We start from the raw sequence: 20,838 nt of genomic DNA on the forward strand, positions 1-20,838 counted from the left end.
ACAGATGTTATATATGTAGAAACCCAAACATCTATAATCAAAAATTATTTAAGAGTACTTAGCAAGAATGCTGGTTACAAAATCAATGAAGTCATTTGTATTTCTAGACAAAGCTCATAAAAAATCTTTAAAAATTCCCACTAATAATAGCATCAAAATTAAAAAAGCATTAAGACTAAATCTTAGGCAAGTTATGCAATTCCTTTATGGAGCAAACATAAAACTATCAACTGACATTAAAGGGGAACTAATTAAAACGGAAAGCTATAAAATGTTCAAGAGGAAGTCAGAATATTACAAAGATGTTAATTCCCTTCAAATTGATTCAGATTCAATGTAGTCCCAATAAAAATTCCAACAGTTTTTCATTCTTTGCAGGTTGATTCTAAATTTATAATGGAAGAGCAAAGGGCCAAGAACAGCCAAGACACTCATGAAGAGACCTGCCCCGTCAGATATTGGGACTTCTGAAGACAGAACTGTACTGGTGCAGGTATGAAACTGAACCTAAGAACAAATTAGAAAACCTAGAAACGTATCTGTGGAAGTTTGAGTAGGACAGAATGGATATTGTAGACTGGGAAAAGACTGACATTCCCTAATGATGCTGGGACAATTATCATCCATATAAAACAAAACAAAAACAACCACAACCCAATAACACTGAAACCCTAACTCATACCCACAGGAAAAAAATCAGTGTGAAAGGCAAAACTATATATGTGAGAATATCTTTATGCCCTTGAGGCAGGGGAAGATTTCTTAAACAAGCTTGGAAAAACACAGAAGTAAAAAGATGATAATTTTGAAATTGGAATTAAGAATCTTCTTTCATCAAATGATACCTAGAGAGAAGGAAAAGACAGGCCACTAAATTGGGACAAGATATCTGTAACACAACCAAAAAACCATTAGTATTGAGCATACATTAAGAACGTCACAAAAAATAAAAAGATAAACCACCCCACAGAAAAAACCGGTAAAAGACACAAACAGGAATTTCAAAGAGAAAACACAAATGGCCAACAAGCATATAAAAATATGTAATCAGAGAAATAAAAATTAAATCCATAATAAAATACTATTTACACCCAAAAGATCTGTACAAATTAATAGCAAAAAACTAAAAAGAACCCAAATGACCATTAACTGTGGAACGTGTAACTTATGGTATATATATTTGCATGATGAAAGCTAAAAAAAAAAAAATCAACAGGGGATGGGTCTCAAAATCACAATATTGAACAAAAGAAGCCAGTTACAGAATACCCAGAGAATGAATCAACTTACGTAAATTTCAAAACAGGTAAAATTACACTGATATGCATTTTAAACACTCTTCTGAATGTATTAAACTTCACAGTAAAAACTTTAAAATTTCAGAATCTTTTCTAAAATTGTTTTACGCAGTTTCAATTCTGCAAACAATTAAACCTAAATATTTACAAGTACCTACATGCAAGGCACTGTGTGTTGTGGGATGATATTATAGTGAGATGAAAAGATTTTTCTGCCCTTTTTTTTGTTGTTGCTTGTGACAATACCTTATCTTTTTACCCAAAATATGGAATATATGACAGCTAATTAATTGGTTTAAAAATAGCTCCACAATGTTCCTGTAAGAGCACCACATAATGAAAATCACAGTCAAAAATCAAAATCAAACAAATTAGCTTTTCCCAAGATCAGTACATCTTTTTGGACATTTCCTATTTCTGACAATTCTATCATCATTCTCCCAAACATCCTCAATTTTTAAAAAACCCTTAATTATTCCCACTCCTCATTTTCCTTCTTCACCAATATTCAGTCACCAGGCTTCCTTAGAGACCACTTGCTTATCTGCCTTTCCCTGCCAATTCTATTTCAACTACTGTAAAGTCCTTACTACTCTCACCTGGTCACCTGAAATGGGTATCTAAAAGTCTTAATCATAAAGCTGAAAGAGTCCTTGGAAATCATCTACTCCAATCTCCTACACAAGAAACCAGCTTCTTAATTCCCCAAATTCAGTGTTTTTACCAATTCGTTGCTGCCTTATCTAAACCTGTAGCATTTTTCCAATTTTAACTTAAGTGTCTGTGATCAGTGGACAACTTTTAATACACTTCTAGATACATTTCAATGGTCACTATATTTGTTTCTCTTAAAACAATTAGCTTGGTGGGAAGGATCTTTCTTCACTAATAAAGAATTAAAAGTTTTTTACTCTTTATAATTCATAAAGGGTAGTTTGGGAGGAGTGCAGCTTAAAATTAAGCTTAAGAACATGGACATTCTAGGCAGCAGTGTATTTAAAATAGTAAAAAATTGTACATAAACTAAGTATCAAACAATGGGAGAACAGTTAAATAAACTCTGTACACTTCCCATTCCCAAACAATGGTAACGGTCTCCATTTCAAACATGCACTATTTGAACATAACTCCATTACTGGGATGGTCAGCAAGTCTCTGGAAAGATTTCCTTGAGAAGGGCACAGATCTACCCGACCAAACTCTCCCTAAACTGAGTTACCAGTTCTTCTCATTTCTTATAGGATAGAATTCTAATTCTTTGGTCTGGACTTCAAAGCCCAAGTTCTAGAAGCTAATTATCTTGGTTTGGGTTAAAGGAGTTAATTTAACATACTCTGGGTTTGAACTCTGAATCCTCGACGCTCATCATTTACTTATGCTGTTCCCTCCAGCCCTACTCTACCCCTAACTCCCACCCCCCTTCTTTAAAACTCAGCTCAAATCCTGCTCTTCCAAATATTTTTCATAACTGTCCTAACCCTGAGAATAAACTCTTCCTTCTTTGTTCTCATGCAGAATTAACAACATGTTATCACTCACAGGGCACAGAGCCTTATATCATTCTTCACCTGTTTTCAGAATTTCCACATGGACTGTTGGCAGGCATTTGAAAGCCAACACTATTTGTTAAAGCAATTCACGTTTCTAGTGCTTCAAAAATTCTGTTTTCATCAGACATTTAATGAAGAGGATGACTAAGGTAACAGGATATAAGCCTGAATATGAAAATGAACTAAATTTTTTTTTAAAGGGGAAAGACTAGTGTGATGTCATAAACTCATTCAAAGAAGATGTATATCTTAGACTTTACACAACATAAATTTAAACCTTAATTTATAGGCTGCTTGAAAAGATGGGGCTTTAAGATTCTGAGAGGCTATTAAAATTCTGCCTAAACTTCAGGGTATTAACTAAAGCAATAAAGCTATTTTAAACTGAGAATTCAAAATGTGCTTAAAAGTATAATCATACAACTGAGAATTATTAATCTACAACATATTAGCCAGTCATCCATTACATAATTACTGAAAAGCTCCTAAGTACTATATACAAAATGCTGCTTTGATATTTTTTGCAATTGGCGATGAAAAAATTAGTGAAACAAAAAAATATGCCATAAGATACCTTCAAATAGCGTTCAATATTGTTCATCAAAATATCAATTTCTTCCTTGGACCACATCCCCTGCTTCCATTTATGTCCTTTAAAAGAAAACAAGTAATGCTATAGAAAATATTATTCCTTGAGAGGAATAAAATGTAGCTAATTTAATGTCTCACTCATCTGAAATCTGAAAAATCCCCAGGTAAAGTTGCTTTTGTGACCTCTGGTTTTTAAGAAAGAATACATTTGACCCTACTAAACAGAGATAATGGTAAGTAAAAGATTCATAAAAAATATTACTTCCTCTTAGTTACATCTCTTATCGTTTCAGCAGTATAGGACTTATAAGTACAAAAGCCAAATCACCCTCAAAACTTTCTGAAAAATTTCTCCAGTCAAAAATAAATTTTATGGGCAAAAAAACATGTATAAAAGATTCTAGGACAAGGTAAACATAATATATTGGATACCAAGTGAATAATTTATTCTTAATGAGTACTTACTGTACAGCGGTTGAAAACAATCAATTTACTTACTTTTTGTTTCCTTTCCTTACTTCAGAGTGGCATATACACAACCTCCACTTTGTTGTAGTAACTTCCTAGCAATCCTTATGAGCACAGCAGCACTATGAACACTGTTACTTTAAACCTCTAAGCCACTTACCAGACCAAAGTTAGTAGCAGAACTTTGAAAAAAGGCTTGACTTCCTACTCCCATAAGCAATAACTGAATTGTCTTTTAAATGACACCACTGTGCATCTGTTTATAACCTACTTCATATCACAGAACTAATGATCAATGATTGAAAAATGAATATTGGTTTCATGGTCCCATTCAGAGCCAAATTTAATTCAATTAGAAAGGCTCAATTACTGTAACTACTCAACCATAATTATGAAGGCCCAACTCAGAATCCTTATGACTACAAGCTCTTCCTTATGTCCATTTTTTCCACTGGACACTAAAATTCACAGTATCTCTTACCTTTGTTAGTTAGAGAATCCTTATCTTCTTTAGTTGTAAACCATGCTTGGCTAACTGCTGAAACCTCCTCATTACCCAAGGGAGATATGTCATCTAGTTGCTCATTCTGTAGAATCTTGAAAAGGTAAAAGAGAAAAAAAAAGGTAGCAGCCTGATTTAATACCCAACCTGATTCATCTTTGTTTGTAATGCGAAGCACTATAAAACTCTAATAATGTGAAATCCATTTGTTTTAAATATAATAAAATTATATTCAATTTATAGACAAATATTTTCTTGTTCTTTTAATAAGACAGTATGAAAACAAAATTATCTGCATTAACAAAATATGACCTTCATTTAAACAAGTAAGTCAGTACTAGCAGCTTGAATTTTAGAGAATATTGGCTAAGATTCCATTAAGCATTTAAATTAATACAGGATACTCAAAGCCATTTGTATATTTTATATGTAAAACAAACTCATATATAAAATAAAATGGAAATGCTGGGGTTGATGTCATGATTATTCATGTCCTCAGAGGTAGTTTGCTACCTAAATATATAGTCATCTGTAATGTAATCTGTTGCTAAATCTAAAGGATTAACAGGCTAACTCAAAAGATGTTACTGCAAAATCATGATCTGCTTATTGTTTACTGACAACTTTGTTTTAGCCAACCTCTAGAGCTGATTCCTACCCTCCTTAATGTACCTTCTTTCAAAGAACTATATGGTATTACTTTCTATTATTATTGCAGTAAAACAGTCTGTATGAGAAATGTGTAGTTAAAAAATAAGCTTTATTGAGATACAATTCACACATTATAAAATTCACCCTTTAAAGTATACAATTCAGTGGCTTTCAGTATATTTATGAAGCTATCACCAGGTACATTTTCTTTTGTTGTTTTTTTTAAATTTATATATTTTATTTATTTATTTTTCACTGCGCTGGGTCTTCGTTGCTGTGCACGGGCTTTTTTTAGTTGTGGCAAGCGGGGGCTACTCTTCGTTGTGTTGCGTGAACTTCTCATTGCGGTGGCTTCTCTTGTTGCAAAGCACGGGCTCTAGGCGCACAGGCTTCAGTAGTTGTGGCAGGCAGGCTCAGTAGTTGTGGCTCGTGGGCTCTAGAGCCCAGGCTCAGTAGTTGTGGCTCACGGGCTTAGTTGCTCCGCGGCATGTGGGATCTTCCTGGACCAGGGCTCGAACCCCTGTGCCCTGCATTGGCAGGTAGATTCTCAACCACTGTGCCACCAGGGAAGCTCACCAGGTACATTTTCAATTAAGGACATACCTAATCCAGCAAATTCTGCAGGAACAAAGCTGTTTTTAAGAGACTTGGCCTTGAGCTAAAGAGAGCTATAGGGTAAGTGAAGAAGATTTAGCAAAAGTGATACCATATCAGGTATGAACCTATTATAGGCAGACCAGGATAAGGGGAGAGCCACATGCCTAGTGACCACTCAACCCAGTTTGGTCTCTGGATTGGATCAACTACTAACCTATGTCACTTTCCGGAGGTAAGTCCTAACAAAGTTTGAACTGTTTTTTGAGTAGGCAGAAACTGGATCTCTACTTCCAAGAAGATATGAAACCCATCTCACTTCGAAAACAGAGAAACTGTCCATGAACAATCAAAGCACAATGCTGTCACCTACTTTATTTTTATATTTGGTGGTAATGAATATTTTGTATTTATAAAAATGTTGTTTTTTAAAACCATAGGCAAAAGCTAGAAATCACTGGAACAAACATGAAAAGCTTTATAACCCTGTATTTATGCATCATACATTTTAGATCTTTTTCTTTTAAAGATTAAGAGGACTTTATAAAGCTGAGAATTGCGACAGACTAGACAGATGATATCCAAGGCCTCATATTATGAAGGTCACAATTCTGTAAGATTTGACACAGGAGTTATTCATCAAGGGCAATACAGAGACCTATCAAAAGACCTTGATACATATAATACCTACTTTTAAGAAATGTAATGTAGAAAATATCCTGAGATGATCTCTTATATTAATTAGTTCATTAAAAGAATAAAATCACCATTTTCCAAAGTGAGTCTAAATATACAGCAAAGCCCACTCTATGAATCTCACAAATAAACCTGTCATGCCAATTAATCGCTGTCTTTGGGCAAACACTTAATGCCTTATGGCTCAAATTTTTCTGAAGAAGACTTACAATTATTACTAAAACCATATAATGTTAAACAGGAAAAGCCATGAAATGAAGTAAATAATTATTAACTTTTAGTAGTAATATTCAGCACTGTCAATAAAAGTGAGTATAGAAGGAGACTTAGGTACCTGAAAGGCTATCTATCTATACTTAGTAAGTTTAGTAATAAGTATTTTAGTATAGTAAATAGTAATAAGTTTTATAGTATTTTACCCCCATTTTTCGCTATTTTATACATAAATCTTTTAGTTACTCAGGCTTTATTAGAATGCTGTTGCTTTCTAAATGAAGCCTTTTTGAGTTGGTTGTAGGGTTTCCTATCTGTAACATATACAGGCTTAGAAATCTAAAAATAAGTATTTCATTCACTGAACACCTCTTGCAACCACAAAGTACTATATACATTGGGAATTTTTAAACTTTCTAATTGTTCTTCAAGCTCATCCCACCAGTGGAATGAGGGAAGGGGCATTAGCTACTAAACTACGTGAAATAACTACACCTAGATTGACACAAAAGGGCACAGCAAAAAGCACACTATTTCTGAACTTCTAACTGTGCTGACTTTCACTCCCAACCGAATATTAATCTTATTAAAAAAATTTAGAAATTATTAATTATTTTGTTTATTAAAATGGTAATAACAAACCAAGAGGTTAATATTAAATTGTAATTCATTAAGTCTTCGGAAATAATCCAAACAAAACCGTATAACTTTAACTAGCACTGGTACTGCTCAATCTTTTATAACTAGGTTGTAAACCAAATCACACATATGTATATAGTTATTTTCAATGTGCTAAAAATGGAATGGAAGTGAGACTACATAGTCTTTGAATCTGAAATGAATTTGACAAGACCCATTTTGAAGAAAGAATGTGCCCTATTATTTCTGAGGGTTTAGAAAAAAAATTCTGTCCAAATTCCCACTGAAACCCAAGAGTAGATTATGAGATCTCCAGCCTGGCTCAAAGCTGTTTGAAGCATTCTGGAGACTTGCTTCTCTGGAAATCCTGTCATTCTGGAACCACTCTGAAGCTCCCCACTGCAAACCATTCACAGTACACCGACCTGAGATGTCTTTAGTCCCTGATGTTACATATCAACTTGTAACTACTTTACTTCTTAACTGAAGGGTCATTGGGATGCTTCACATACGAAAAATAATGGTACAATGTCTACTATCTACTTAAAAGTATTTTATTAAATGAAGAGATGAAGCAAAAGGACAAGCTAGTAAAAAGAAAGAACAATCAGCCAGAAATACACTTACAAGTAAAATATATTTAAGCTGTTGGTTACTGAAGACAGCAAGGAATTCTGATTACTTTTTTTTTTTATGAGACAAATACAGAAGTTCATGTAGGAAAAAGGGCTAATTATTATTTAACCTCTTAACATGCGGTAAAATGTATCTAGTCCTACAGGCACCAAAAGAAACTACCTTAACTACAAATGTTATAAATTGTATCGTTGCTTACAATTCTGAGACTCACATATGTGGGGACTGGAAATCTGAATGAATAAGTTCAACCTCTGTTCTGTGGTTGCTCCTTTGTCAGACAGAATATATTCTCATCATTTTATCACCCAAGGTATGTGTAAAGGATAATCTTCTTGTATCCAGTAAAAAGACTTACTATACCTGGATCTGTGTCACAGTTCCCTCAGTAATCTCATCATCTGCCACCTCTGTGGTTGCAGTCATGGTCACCTCAAAGCTCTGATCATTTTCTGAAACTTCAAGAAAAAGAACAGTTCAACTCCAGAATAATAATGGCAGCTTCTAATTATTAAAAAATATACCCAAGGAACAAGTATGTGATCATCTAATTTCTTAACATCTTCCTTGCCAATATATCTACACATATATATGTGCGTATGTATACATTCATATACACATATTTGCTTAACAAATATCTACTGTGCACCTAATACATGCTAGGCATTGTTCTCGGCAACAACAAACAAAAAACCAAAAATTCTGCCTTCACAGCACTTATAGCCTAGGGGGAAAGATACAAAATGAACACGATATTATGCTGGAGAAGTATTAAGGAGAAAAAATAAAGCATGAAAAGAAATGTGTTGGGAGTGGGGGAGAGTGTTTGAATTTTAGATAGGAGGCCAGGAAAAGTCACCAACACTTGGACTTTATCCATAAAGTCCATATATTATATATCATGCAGGTATATTGAGGAAAAACACTTCAGGCAGATGGAAAGCCAAGTGCAAAAAGACTCTGAGGTGAGGGCCTGCCTAGATGGTTCATAGGAACAGCAAGGAGGACAGCGTAGCTGGCCAGAGCAGACCAATCAAGATACTGTGTGGGGACTCACAGACCACTGTAAAGACTTTGGCTTTAACTCTTTTCCAATGGGTTGACCATTGGAAGATTTAGAGTAGAGGAGTGGTATAAACTGAGTTTTATTTTAATAGGATCACTCTGGCTGCTAAGGGGAAAATAGCCTGAAGGGCAGCACAGGCTGGAGGGAAATCAGTGAAGAAGCTAATTCAATAATCTAGGTAAGAGAGGTCAGTGGCTTGGACTAGAGTGAAGGCAAGTGAGGGTGATAAGAAGTAGTTCAAATTGTGCATACATGTTGATGGTAGAGCCAATAGGATGTGCGGATAAACCAAATATGAAAGTGAAAAGTCAACGATGGAACTAAAGTTTTTTATCTGAGCTACTGGAAGAATGTACCTGCCATTAATGAGATGGGGAAGACTGTAGAAGAAGCAAGTTTAAAAATGTAGGACGTTTCAGGAGCTCAGATTTAAACATATTCGTTTGAGATAGCCACTAAACCTCTAGAGTCAAGAGAAGTCTGGACTGGAATAAATCTGGGAGTCATTACCAGAGACAGGACTTAAAACCATGAATTCTAGGGAGTGAGTAAAAATGGAAAACAGAAGCAATCTAAGAACTGAGTCCTGGGGCACTCCACATTTAGAGGTTGCGGAGATGTGGACAAGTCAGCGTAAGAGACTAAGAAGGAATGGACAGAGAGAAAACTAGAGAAATGTCCTCCCTGGAAGCCAAGTGATAAAATGTTTCAGGGAGAAGGGAGTGATAAAATTGTTGAAAATTGTCGGCAGATCAAGTAAGACAAAGACTAAAAAAATCACCATTGGATTTAGCAACAAGAAAGTCTCTGGAAAAAACTAAAAAGAAAGAAGAAAAAGAAAGTGTCTGGAGACATGGGGAGAGCAGTTCTGGTGTAGTGATAGAGGTGAAAGACTGACTGGAGTGGGCTTATGGAACAAGGGAAGAAGAAACGGAGGCAATTCTTCCAAGGAACTCTGATCTAAAGGGAAGCAGAGAAATTGGATGGGAGCCCAAAGTGGGCTAACAGGACGTTTTGAAGAAGAAATTATAGTATGTTTGTAAATGTTGATGGGAATAATCCAATAGAGAATGAAAAATTGATGATTCAGAGGAGAAAGGAAAGAATTGCTACAACTATGTCCTTGAGTAGACAAAAGGGGTGGGATCTAGTACAATGAAGGGTTGGCCTTAGCTGGGTGAAAAGACAGAATATGTGGACATAGATACAAGTCAGTGTGTATCTATGGTAGTGGAAACTTACAGAAATTATTTTCTGGCCACTTAAATTTTCTAGGTAGGAAGCAAGGCTATCAGTTGAGAGTGAAAAAGGTAGAAGAAGTACTGGAGATTTCAGAATGTATTAAACAGTCATCTTAGAGTGGGAGAAAGAACACTCGATAAGTATGGTATGACTAGCAGGCAACATTAAGAGCCCATTTCAAATTAATGATCATAAATTTAAAGTGAGACTGGTTAGCTTACTTGTGCTGTTTTTCTCCAATCTCTTTCAGTTAGCTGTACCAGTATAGACATAAATAGGCAGACAAATTGAACCAGGGTTGTGGTTTCATCAAAGAATGATGAAGTGAGGGGAGGAAAAAAGGATCTGAGGGTAAATGCAAGACAATGATTATAATGATTAACCATGAAAAACTAGGTAAGGAGGAAACTAGGTAAGGAGGAAACAAGGATACAAGTGAAGGAATAATTTAAAAGTGGTAAGGTCAATGGGTCCCAGTGGGGCAAAGGATCGCAAAAGTATGAGAGGAAGTAATCTGGAAGATAGGAATTAGTGGTAGGAAAACAAAATCTGAAGTAATTACAAATAGACTCCAGTTAATATGCAATAGCAAAAGTGGTATGGGAATGACAAATGAGGCCTTGTGAAGAACAAAAGGAATCAGAGGCTTAGTAACTCCAACAATCCTCTACGAATAATCACCAAGAGTTTTAACAATGAATAGGTAATGGAATAAATGTGTGTAGATGATTGCAAAAAGAAGTGGTAAGTTATCTACACTGATTAACATGAGGGTTAAGAGAACTTTTAAGGCTCAGATAACTTTTTATCAGTTTTATAAAGCATGTAAAGAAAACCTGAATATTAAAGTTAAATCATTAAAACTAATATTCATCTCCATGAAGTCCAGCATAAATTACTCGTGCATTTAATCAGTCCCAGATGATGGTGATGGATATAGGACTTCATGCTTTAGTGTGACTTTTTTTTTTTTTGGCGGTACGCGGGCCTCTCACTGCTGTGGCCTCTCCCGTTACAGAGCACAGGCTCTGGACACGCAGGCTCAGCGGCCATGGCTCACGGGCCAGCCGCTCTGCGGCATGTGGGATCTTCCCGGACCGGGGCACGAACCCACGTCCCCTGCATCGGCAGGCGTACTCTCAACCACTGCGCCATCAGGAAAGCCCTGTGTGACTTTTTTAAAATGTAGAAACTTTCCTAAGTTGATTTTATCAACATACTTTTTACAAATCCAGGGAACTTAAAGCCACTCTTCATAAATTCAGTCTTATTGTAAATTAGGCTCCAGAATGTCCTCTTTGGTGATGCTATGACCCAACATCAAATAGCTCATGTGCTTTAATGTCAACACACCATAAAATAGAACAAAATATCGTGTAGTTCAAACCTACAATAATGTTCAAGGCACTCTAACCAAATCAATTAACCAGTCAAAATTTACATCAAAATAATCACTCAAAAATTCTGGCTTAATTAAATATTTTTATTTTATTTTATAACCTGTGGATGTACTGTTCAGCATGGTGACTACAGTTAATAATACTGTACTGTATATTTGAAAGTTGTTACGACAGTAGATCTTAAAAGTTCTTATCACAGGAAAAAAAACTGTATTGACAACTGTGTGGTGAAGGATGTTACTAGACTTATTGTGCTGAACATTTTGCAATATATACATATACATAATGATTTGGTATACATATACCAAATCATTATGTACACTTGAAACTAATATAATGTTAATGTCAGTTATATCTGAATTAAAAAAAATTCTAGCTTAGAAAATGTCTATATAGGATTGTATTTGTACAGATAGGCTAATCATGTTCTAAAATTGAGTCATAACATAATAATAGTCAAATTAGGAGAGAGTTTTAAAAATCATATGAATTATCATTAGAAGGAGAGATCATTTAATTAGAAATACATTATGCTTGTATATTCCACAAGTGGAAGCAATATTAGCAATATTAACATTAACACCATTTCTCAACAAAGTCTCATAGTAAACTTATATAATATGGTTTATTTTCTGCTCAATTCAATAAGCAATTAACTCCAAATACAGAGTACATATTTGCTTATGAAGACATGATTTTCCACAATGAAAACCTAGTCTTAGTTTTCTTTCACTAGATGACGATGTGATCTTGCTTGATGCTGACTGCAAAATAAAAGTTCGTGGATATACCAAGACCCTCCTTTGTGCAGAGAGTGCCCCCAACAGCCCTGTGCCCCAACCCCATCGCCAAGGACTAAGATATCTACTCCAGCTTTGGAGGGCCACCACAGTTCAACAAGATTCCATATTCTTTGCTAAACAAACCAGAAATATAATTTAACATTACAGTTGGTGGGTTGTAGTATTTCACCAACAGTATCCCACCCAAAATACTACATCTTCTTAAAATCCAGTCTACTCTAAATGATCTTGGAATATAAATAAACATTTTAAGAACTTTCTTTGTTTTGCATTTTTTTTCCTGGCCGCACTGTGAGGCATGCGGTATCTTAGTTTCCCCGACCAGGGATCGAACCCGTGCCCCCTGCAGTGGAAACACAGTCTTAACAGCGGCGTCGCCAGGGAAGTCCCTTAAGAACTTTCTTAATGAGAATAAACTTATTAGGCTTCAGTCTAACTTCCATTTAGCCATATACCACATGAAAAGAACATAAACTACAAGAACCGGAATGCCTGGGTATGACCTTAGACAAGTTATTACACCTCTCTATACCTTAGTTTTGTCATTTATAACATAGGGAACACTCTCTAGAGTGTGCTTTCTCAATGAGGGTGAATATGCTTCTTGGGAGAAGGTGAAAAGATCTTATTCTCTTTATTAAGAAAGCAAGGACATATATATATATATAGTACATTAAAAACAACAACAGTATATTTGTGGTATTACAATTTCATGGGGGAGAGTATGATGATGAAAAAAATGTCTAAAAATGCTCTCAGGAGTGGGGGGCAATTAAAAAAAAGGCTGAGAGATTAAACTAGGCAATATATGTAAAAGTATTCAGAGCCATGCCTGGCACATAAATAAGCACTCATTAACTGCTGGTTAAAAGGAGGTTTTTTGCACTAAGAGGAGAAAAATAATCGGTCCAAGTCTACCTTGAAATGCCAATTTAACCTCTTGGAATGTAAATTTTGATTCAGAAGGAAACTATGTTAATACTCAGTGACTTACGTGGAAGTGCAACAACTGATATGCAAGGAGTGGAATCATCAATACTTTGATCATCCTCAGAAGACAGACAAAGCCTTTTATGTGGAGGTTCAATACTATCTTCTGAGTCTATTTCATCAGCTTCTAATGAAACAAAACAAAACCAAAAATCTCAAAATCTTCAAACCAACAGGAGAAAACAAAATCTTCAACAAACAATGACTGTAAAATAATCTTCTTACTGATTTGCTATGTCAACTAAAGCCAGTCGTGCAAGTGAGACTCACTGTCCTCTCAACGCCTACTGCAGCACCTCAGCTCTTATTCTTATGACAAGGAACTATGAACAAAGGGGCCACTTTTTAAAACATCACACTTTTGTGCTGTTGACTACCTAGCTTTCCAAATATTTCACATGTAAAGACAAGGGTCGGTTATTTAATTCACTCACAACAGTCACTGAATGCCTACCATTACCTAAGTTTGAGAAACAGAACAATAAGAGATATCCTGACTGTCAAGGAGCTCATAGTACAGTGTAGGAGATGACTAAACTAACAATTTCAAAATGGTGTAATAAGAACTATGAAGGTGGAATGAAGAGGCTGTTATATGAGCACACAGGCATTTAATTTAGACTGGAGGTGAAGGGAGGTTTCTAGAAAAGGTGTCTTAAACTTCAAAAAGAAACAGAAGCCGGGGGAAATGATTATTAACTGGCAGTAGGAGTAATACATGCAGTCATACCGAGGTCCGAGAAGCTTAAAGTATGTTAGGAATATAAAAATAGCTGTGAACTGCTGGAATACCGCTACATGAAATGTGGCAGGAAATGAGGCTGCAAGGAAAGCTGAGATGATGGAAGGCCTATGTGCCAAGTTAAAGAACCTGAACTATATTCTTAAAAACCATGGGAAGCTTATTAAAAAAAAAAACCAAAAAACTTCCTATACTGTGAGTGAATTAAAAAAAACTTCCAAAAAGTTTGTTCATTTGGGTTTTTCCATAACATCTTACAGAAAAACTTGAACTTTTTGGCCAACCCAATACAATTATGTCAGCAGGTTCTCCTACCATTCTGAGGGCAGTGAAGAATGAGGTTCCCGTCTGCGTCCCGAGTCAAAGTCACAGAGTTCACAGTTTCTACTGTTACTGTGTCAGAATCCTCTTCAACTGTGCTCATACTCAAATCTGTACAAGAACAGGTTTCAGATTAGGGTTTAAAAAATTATTTCCAAGTATGAACATGAAGTAGCCCACAGAACCCTGCCCCCCCCCCCAATTTGTATCTGCCTGTAGTATTCTTTATGTGAAATTGCAATGATGCTTCAGGTTTCAAAATGTTTTTTCAAAAGTATAGGGGCTTCCCTGGTGTCGCAGTGGTTGAGAGTCCACCTGCCTATGCAGGGGACACGGGTTCGTGCCCCGGTCCGGGAAGATCCCGCATGCCACGGAGCAGCTGGGCCCATGAGCCATGGCCGCTGAGCCTGCGCATCCGGAGCCTGTGCTCCGCAACAGGAGAGGCCACAACAGTGAGAGGCCCACGTACCGCAAAAAAAAAAAAAAAAAAAAAAAAGTTTATACCAATTATTTAGAATTAGCTGTAATAATCTGCAAGAATCTAAATGTGATGATTAATTAAAAACCTACAGCATTTACTTTTTTAAGAGTTGTTTTTATCACATCCAATGAAAGACAACCTGTTCCAAGTTGTCTGTCATATCAGCAAAAACTCACACCACTTTTTAGTTATTTTTTATTGGCAGCTTTGTGATATATTCAAATAGGTGTTTAACTTCTGATTCTTTACCAGAAGACCCATCACAACTTTTCTCTTAATCTAAGAATTACTTCTCTAAAACACTATTTGCAAGTATTTAAGCTCTATTATTATCTGAAAAACAGGAACACTAAATAATTCTTCCTGCTGTTTTTTTCATATTGAACAAGTACATATATCTGTCACTGACCAAACTGTTTTCCTAACAGATATGGATCTAGGTCTTATTTTGAAATAGAGAACTGGATTTTGCTTAAAGTGCCTTTACCTGTTATTTTACACATATATTATTTCTCTTTTGTTCAGACAGACTGAATAAGTAGCACTCTGAATACAGTATCTCACGGCTGACAGGGGGAAATGCCCTGAATTGTAATCAATGGCCTGATTGAAGTCTTTGGGCTTACCTTGTAATGTTCAATGAAGTTCTTGCCTCAATACTCAATTTTGGTCTTGTCCACATACTTTTTTACCAACTAAATAATACAGAGGACATAAGCCTTGATGTGTATTAATCATTCAATATTTATTTGGTTGCTATATACAAGATATTAGTCTGTACATATATTTGCCATTTACACAAATGCATTTTCCCTTAGCAGAAAAACTTAAGAACTATTAACATTTACATGGTGAAGATCTACTGATTCACTCAAGTTCTGCTGTACAAATTACTGTTTTAAAAGGACATCATTCATTTTACAATGGTAAAGATGCCATTCCCCAATTAAAGATAAGTGGAGGTCATGATTTAGTTATGACTAAAATTTGCAAATCATGAGGTAAGGTCCCTGGAACAAAGGAATGCTTACCTAGCAAACAGATGGATCAGCTATAGCCCTTCCCACAGAATCGAGTTGCCTTCCCTTTGCCACCAGCATCACTTTCATGTTATCCAGATTGTTTCTCCTCCATGTTCCTACCTCTGCAACACTCTGAAAAAGTAACAGCATTATACAATCAGGCTTACTGAGAACAAACAACTGTGTGCTAGCAGTATGCTGATGACAATCTAGCCTCAAGCCTCTGTGATGTCTCAACTAGAAGAGGAAGGACAAAACCAGAATTCTTCCGTAAGTAGACCTTTTGGAAATCAGCCTCTGAAAGAATTCTCCAATGAAGGGCAGAAATGACGGGATCCTATGCCTACTAAGTCAGTTTATAGGCAGTTTCTCAGCCCAAGTTGCCCCTCATCAAGCAGTCAAACTTTCTCGGAAAAAATAGGTTGAATTACACCAGTGGTTCTATGAACTGTAGATCTGGGTACATGTAACATGACCTAGGGTGTATACCAACCAACAATACCACAAATATTACCAGTAACTATATTTTTCTTTATAATAATTAACATCTCTCTTTAAATGTAGTACCATATTTCATCTTAAAGCATTAGAAACTACATAATATCTGTTAACAGCTCTGCCCAGGGATCTGTGGGAAAAAAGGAATCCTAAACAATCAGGCCAGAAAACATAAATTACAAGAAAGCTTTTGAATGTATTGTGAAACTTACAAAATCTGAAATGATTTGATTTTTTTAAAATTTATTTATTTTATTTATTTATTTTTGGCTGCATTGGGTCTTCTTTGCTGTGCTTGGGCTTTCTCTAGTTGTGGCAAGCGGGGGCTACTCTTGGTTGCGGTGCACAGGCTTCTTATCGTGGTGGCTTCTCTTGTTACAGAGCACAGGCTCTAGGCACATGGGCTTCAGTAGTTGTGGCACTCAGGTTCAGTAGTTGTGGCTCACGGGCTCTAGAGCACAGGCTCAGCAGTTGTGGCACACGGGCTTAGTTGCTCCGCGGCATGTGGGATCTTCCCGGACCAGGGCTCGAACCCGTGTCCCCTGCATTGGCAAGTGGATTCTTAACCACTGTGCCACCAGGGAAGTCCCCATGATTTGATTTTTAAAGGTTTCTTTCAATAAACTTCTCATCTTCATCCCAAAGGATCAACCGAAAATTAAAAAGCACAGCAAGATTTAAGGTTCAAGGGGATGTTTCAGCAAAAACCAATGATTAAAATTCTCATTTTTGCAGTATTCTAATTAGAACTCCTCTCTAGGATGGGTATCTTTGAGAACTGCTATATATAAATAAGTCTGTAGTGCAAAAGGTACAGATCCTGCTAGAGAAACATCCAGTCAGTTAACAGATTTCATGTTGTTCTCACTTCAGAATCCATTAAAATGTTTAAAAGCTGGTTTGTAAAGTAATACCTACTGTAGAAGATGGAGAAATTAAATGGTAAAAAAAGAAAAAAGAAGTTAAAACCAACCATAAACTTGCCAAAATCATACTTCACTCTTGTTGATGTGTGTGTGTTTGTGTATGAGGCTACACTGTAGAAGCAATTTTATATACTGCATTTTAGAGTTCATTCACATTGAAAAATGTGAAGGAAACCAAGCTAGGTATTTAACCGAAGTTTTCTGTATCGTTTAAAACTTCCACTGCATAAAAAACATGACGTTATCCAACAAATAGCCTATAACTGGACATTTACATTCTTCCCAATTTTTCATTTCCGTAAAACACTGAAACATTCATACACTATTTCTTTAAACAATATTAATTACTGAAAATTATTAGATCAAAGAATACAACAAAATAAACTTTTAAATCATGCTGCAGTCTATTTTCCAGAAAGGATGTACAAATTTATATTCCAACCACTGAGGTGTAAACTCTGCTCCTAGTAGTAAATAAAAATACCTTGCCACTAGTATTTTTATTTAAAAAGAAACAACAAAGCAAAAAAATAACAAACCCAGCACAACTCCTCATGTGATAGGTACAAAATGGTTACTGGTTTAGCAATTTAATGACTGTCATCTTAGGACCCAAATTAATCTAAAACTTCGGGAAAAAGAGAAAATAAAGGTGGATTTGAGAAGATATGGTAAGATACAAGGAAAGGTATCTTAAGGTAAGATACAAGGTAAGTACAAGGAAAAAGGAGTCTGAAATAGCTAGATGAGAGTATTTCATTCTTGATAACCTGTACTGGGGTTAGAGGTCGATCCCATGCAGTGTACTAGCTTTAAATCAGCAATCTAGGTTCATTTTTAAAAGTCTGATAATTCATGTTAGAGATGAGTAAATGCTTCTACACTGCTTTGCAAATTAACTAGCATATCTGTTCAATCAACAAATATATATCACATGTGCAATGTGCCAGGGACTCTCTAGGCACTGGGATATAGTGGCTACTTTTTTTTTAACCCCCAAAGATAAGCTCTTGACTTACCTTCCTGGGGTTTTTCCCCTCTTGTACTTACAGCTACACAGTCTGGATTTAGTAATATTTAAGAAACTCACCTAATTTTATTTTTAATTTACTTTTTAAGGTAACACATTTACATGGTTCAAAATTCAAAATGTAAAGGTGAAGTCTACTTTCCACTCTAGTTCCCTAGACCCCCTGCCTGGAGGTAAACAATGCTGTCAGCTTCTCATGCCTCCTTCCAGTTATTTTACTCATATATGTCAATATATTCCTCCCTGCTACATACACTTTTTATAGAAATAGCATCATGCTACAAATAGGGAAGCTTACCCTAATGGCTACTTTATATTTCTTCATCAGCAAGTACTGTAAGCCAGCCAACAGATTAACAGCAAAGTCCCCAGGGTGGGACCTGATTTGGCCTGGCAGGAGGGGATTAAAAAAGAAAGCCACTATGGCAGAGGCTTCCGAGCAAGGAGAGTAGCTGAATTTAAGGCTGGAGAAAAAGACAGGGGCACATCTCACAAGGGCTTATAAATCCTTGGACTGTTTTAAATTGGGAAATATAATTTACATTTTGAAAAGATCATTCAGACTGCAATATGGAGAATGGATAAGGGAGTAAGTCACGAAACAAGCAGCTGTGCAAGAGATGATAGTCATTTGGAATAGGTGGCGGAAATCAAAGAAAGGAGCCTGGACAGAGGATTTATTTTGGAGGTAGTGTTGACAGGATTTGCTGAAAGTAGATTAAGAGATGAGGAGCTATTTCAAGATGATTCCTACACTTTTGGCTTGAATAATTGAGTTTGGGGGCACTAGAAGATATTTATTAAATATTTTTATTACTGTTAATATTAACAAGTTAAGATATACGGCACCCAAATGAAGATGTCAAGTTGCCAGTTGGAAGCTGGAATTCAACAGGCAGGGATTAGACCTGTAAATTTGAGTTAGTGGCATGCAAATTAAAGATAAGATCACCTAGAGAAGTTAGAGAAGACAGCCTAGAGTTCTGAAGCAGAAGTCAAGCAATGCACAAACAAGGAAAGGAGACTGAGAAGGACCAGCCAGGGATACAGGAGGAAAACTAAGAGATGTTACTTAAAAGGCTTGAGAGTGTTTTTCAAGGAGCATTAAGTAGTTGACTGTTAAATACTGCCGAGAGGATAAGATGGAGAAGTGACTACTTGATTTGGCAATAAGTAGAACACTGCTGACCTACTGGAATACAGAGAATTGGAAGTACGGAAGGTAATACAAAACAGGTCTTGTACAAGGTTTAGCTCTCAAAGAAAGCAGAGTGAGAAGATCTACGGTAGAGTCAAGACAGCTGTTATTTATAGGAAGAGTACATCTGTATTTTAATATGACTATTAGAGTAACTGAAAAATGTTGGTAAATAAATCAACTTACGATAGTAAGGTACAAAGTTGAGTAATTTAGGGCCTTGTACTGTAATTCATTATACGTGAAACTATGCTTAACTTCAAAACCCGTTCCCCATTTGGTTTAATAGGGAAATATATCAGGAAGATCTCCAATTCTAACATCAAAATTTTGGTTCCCTTTGGGGCAAATAAATACACATCATCAGCCTATTTTTTTTATAAACTTTTCTTTAAAAGACAATCTACATATTTATTTATTTAGGCCACACCTCGAGGCATGATCCCTACCAGGGATCAACCTGCAGCTCCTGCACTGCAAGCGCAGAATCTAACGACTTCCCTGGTGGACCACCACGGAAGTCCATCAGCCAAGTCCACCATCAGCCTATTTAGATCTTCCTTTCTTTCTCTCAAATGGGTTATACCATATGCACTACTTTTTTTTAACCAACTAGAAGTGAGAACATGAAAGGAAAAAATTTTAACAGCCATTTTAATTGGTGAAATGGCATTCTGGCACGTTTCCATCATTTGGTGGATATATTAATGCCTTAGTAAAATCAAGAAAAGAATACCTGAAATGTGGTACAGAACAGTTATTATACTCACATTTAAATGAGAAATGTATTTGTTTACATTTATAGCTCTCAATGAACAAGATGACCCTACTCAATGTAGAACCAAAAAACCTACTACTCTTGGATCTGTTAACATAGACTTTAAAGACATGATCTACTCCATTCCAGTATTGATGTAAAGTTTTTATTCATTAGATTATCTTAAACTGGTATTTCCATCAATTGAGTCTACATAATTGTTCTGGTTTATCAGGCAACTAAGTGTCATAATCTTCTAAAAACTAGATCAAACCAAGAAAAGTGGCATTTCTTCCTGGTTTTGGGACTAGTTTCTGTAGATAAATGTTTACTGGTTCCCAAGCACAGGACTAGTACAAATGGGGAAGGGTAGATTCTATTATTAGAGATCATGAGAAGCACAGAGCTAACACTTGCTGACGCTTGATGCTTGAAGATGTGATCCTTCATTGCAAGATGGGATGAGACTACATGGTGTGAAAAACATTCAGTACTATAAAATAGTTTTATAAGGGGAAATCAAG

General features: G+C 36.0%; 1 protein-coding gene across 4 annotated transcripts in view; it reads right to left on the bottom strand.

The window, feature by feature from the left end:
• The window catches only part of DMTF1 (cyclin D binding myb like transcription factor 1), a 44,024-nt gene that overhangs the window by 18,095 nt on the left and 5,091 nt on the right, over positions 1–20,838 (bottom strand). For 2 of the 4 annotated variants that reach the window (XM_033440099.2, XM_033440093.2), the window contains 7 exons: positions 15,915–16,037; positions 15,510–15,578; positions 14,397–14,513; positions 13,344–13,466; positions 8,202–8,296; positions 4,389–4,503; positions 3,423–3,499 (listed from right to left, as the gene is read on the bottom strand). In XM_033440099.2, the coding sequence (XP_033295990.1) occupies positions 3,423–3,499; positions 4,389–4,503; positions 8,202–8,296; positions 13,344–13,466; positions 14,397–14,505 (519 nt within the window). In that variant the 5' untranslated portion in view covers positions 14,506–14,513; positions 15,510–15,578; positions 15,915–16,037. The remainder of the gene's footprint in view (positions 1–3,422; positions 3,500–4,388; positions 4,504–8,201; positions 8,297–13,343; positions 13,467–14,396; positions 14,514–15,509; positions 15,579–15,914; positions 16,038–20,838) is intronic. The other 2 variants (XM_004263421.4, XM_004263422.3) reach the window with 1 other exon arrangement.

Source organism: Orcinus orca, chromosome 9 (genome assembly GCF_937001465.1).
Source record: "Orcinus orca chromosome 9, mOrcOrc1.1, whole genome shotgun sequence".
In the NCBI taxonomy this organism is placed as follows: domain Eukaryota; kingdom Metazoa; phylum Chordata; class Mammalia; order Artiodactyla; family Delphinidae; genus Orcinus; species Orcinus orca.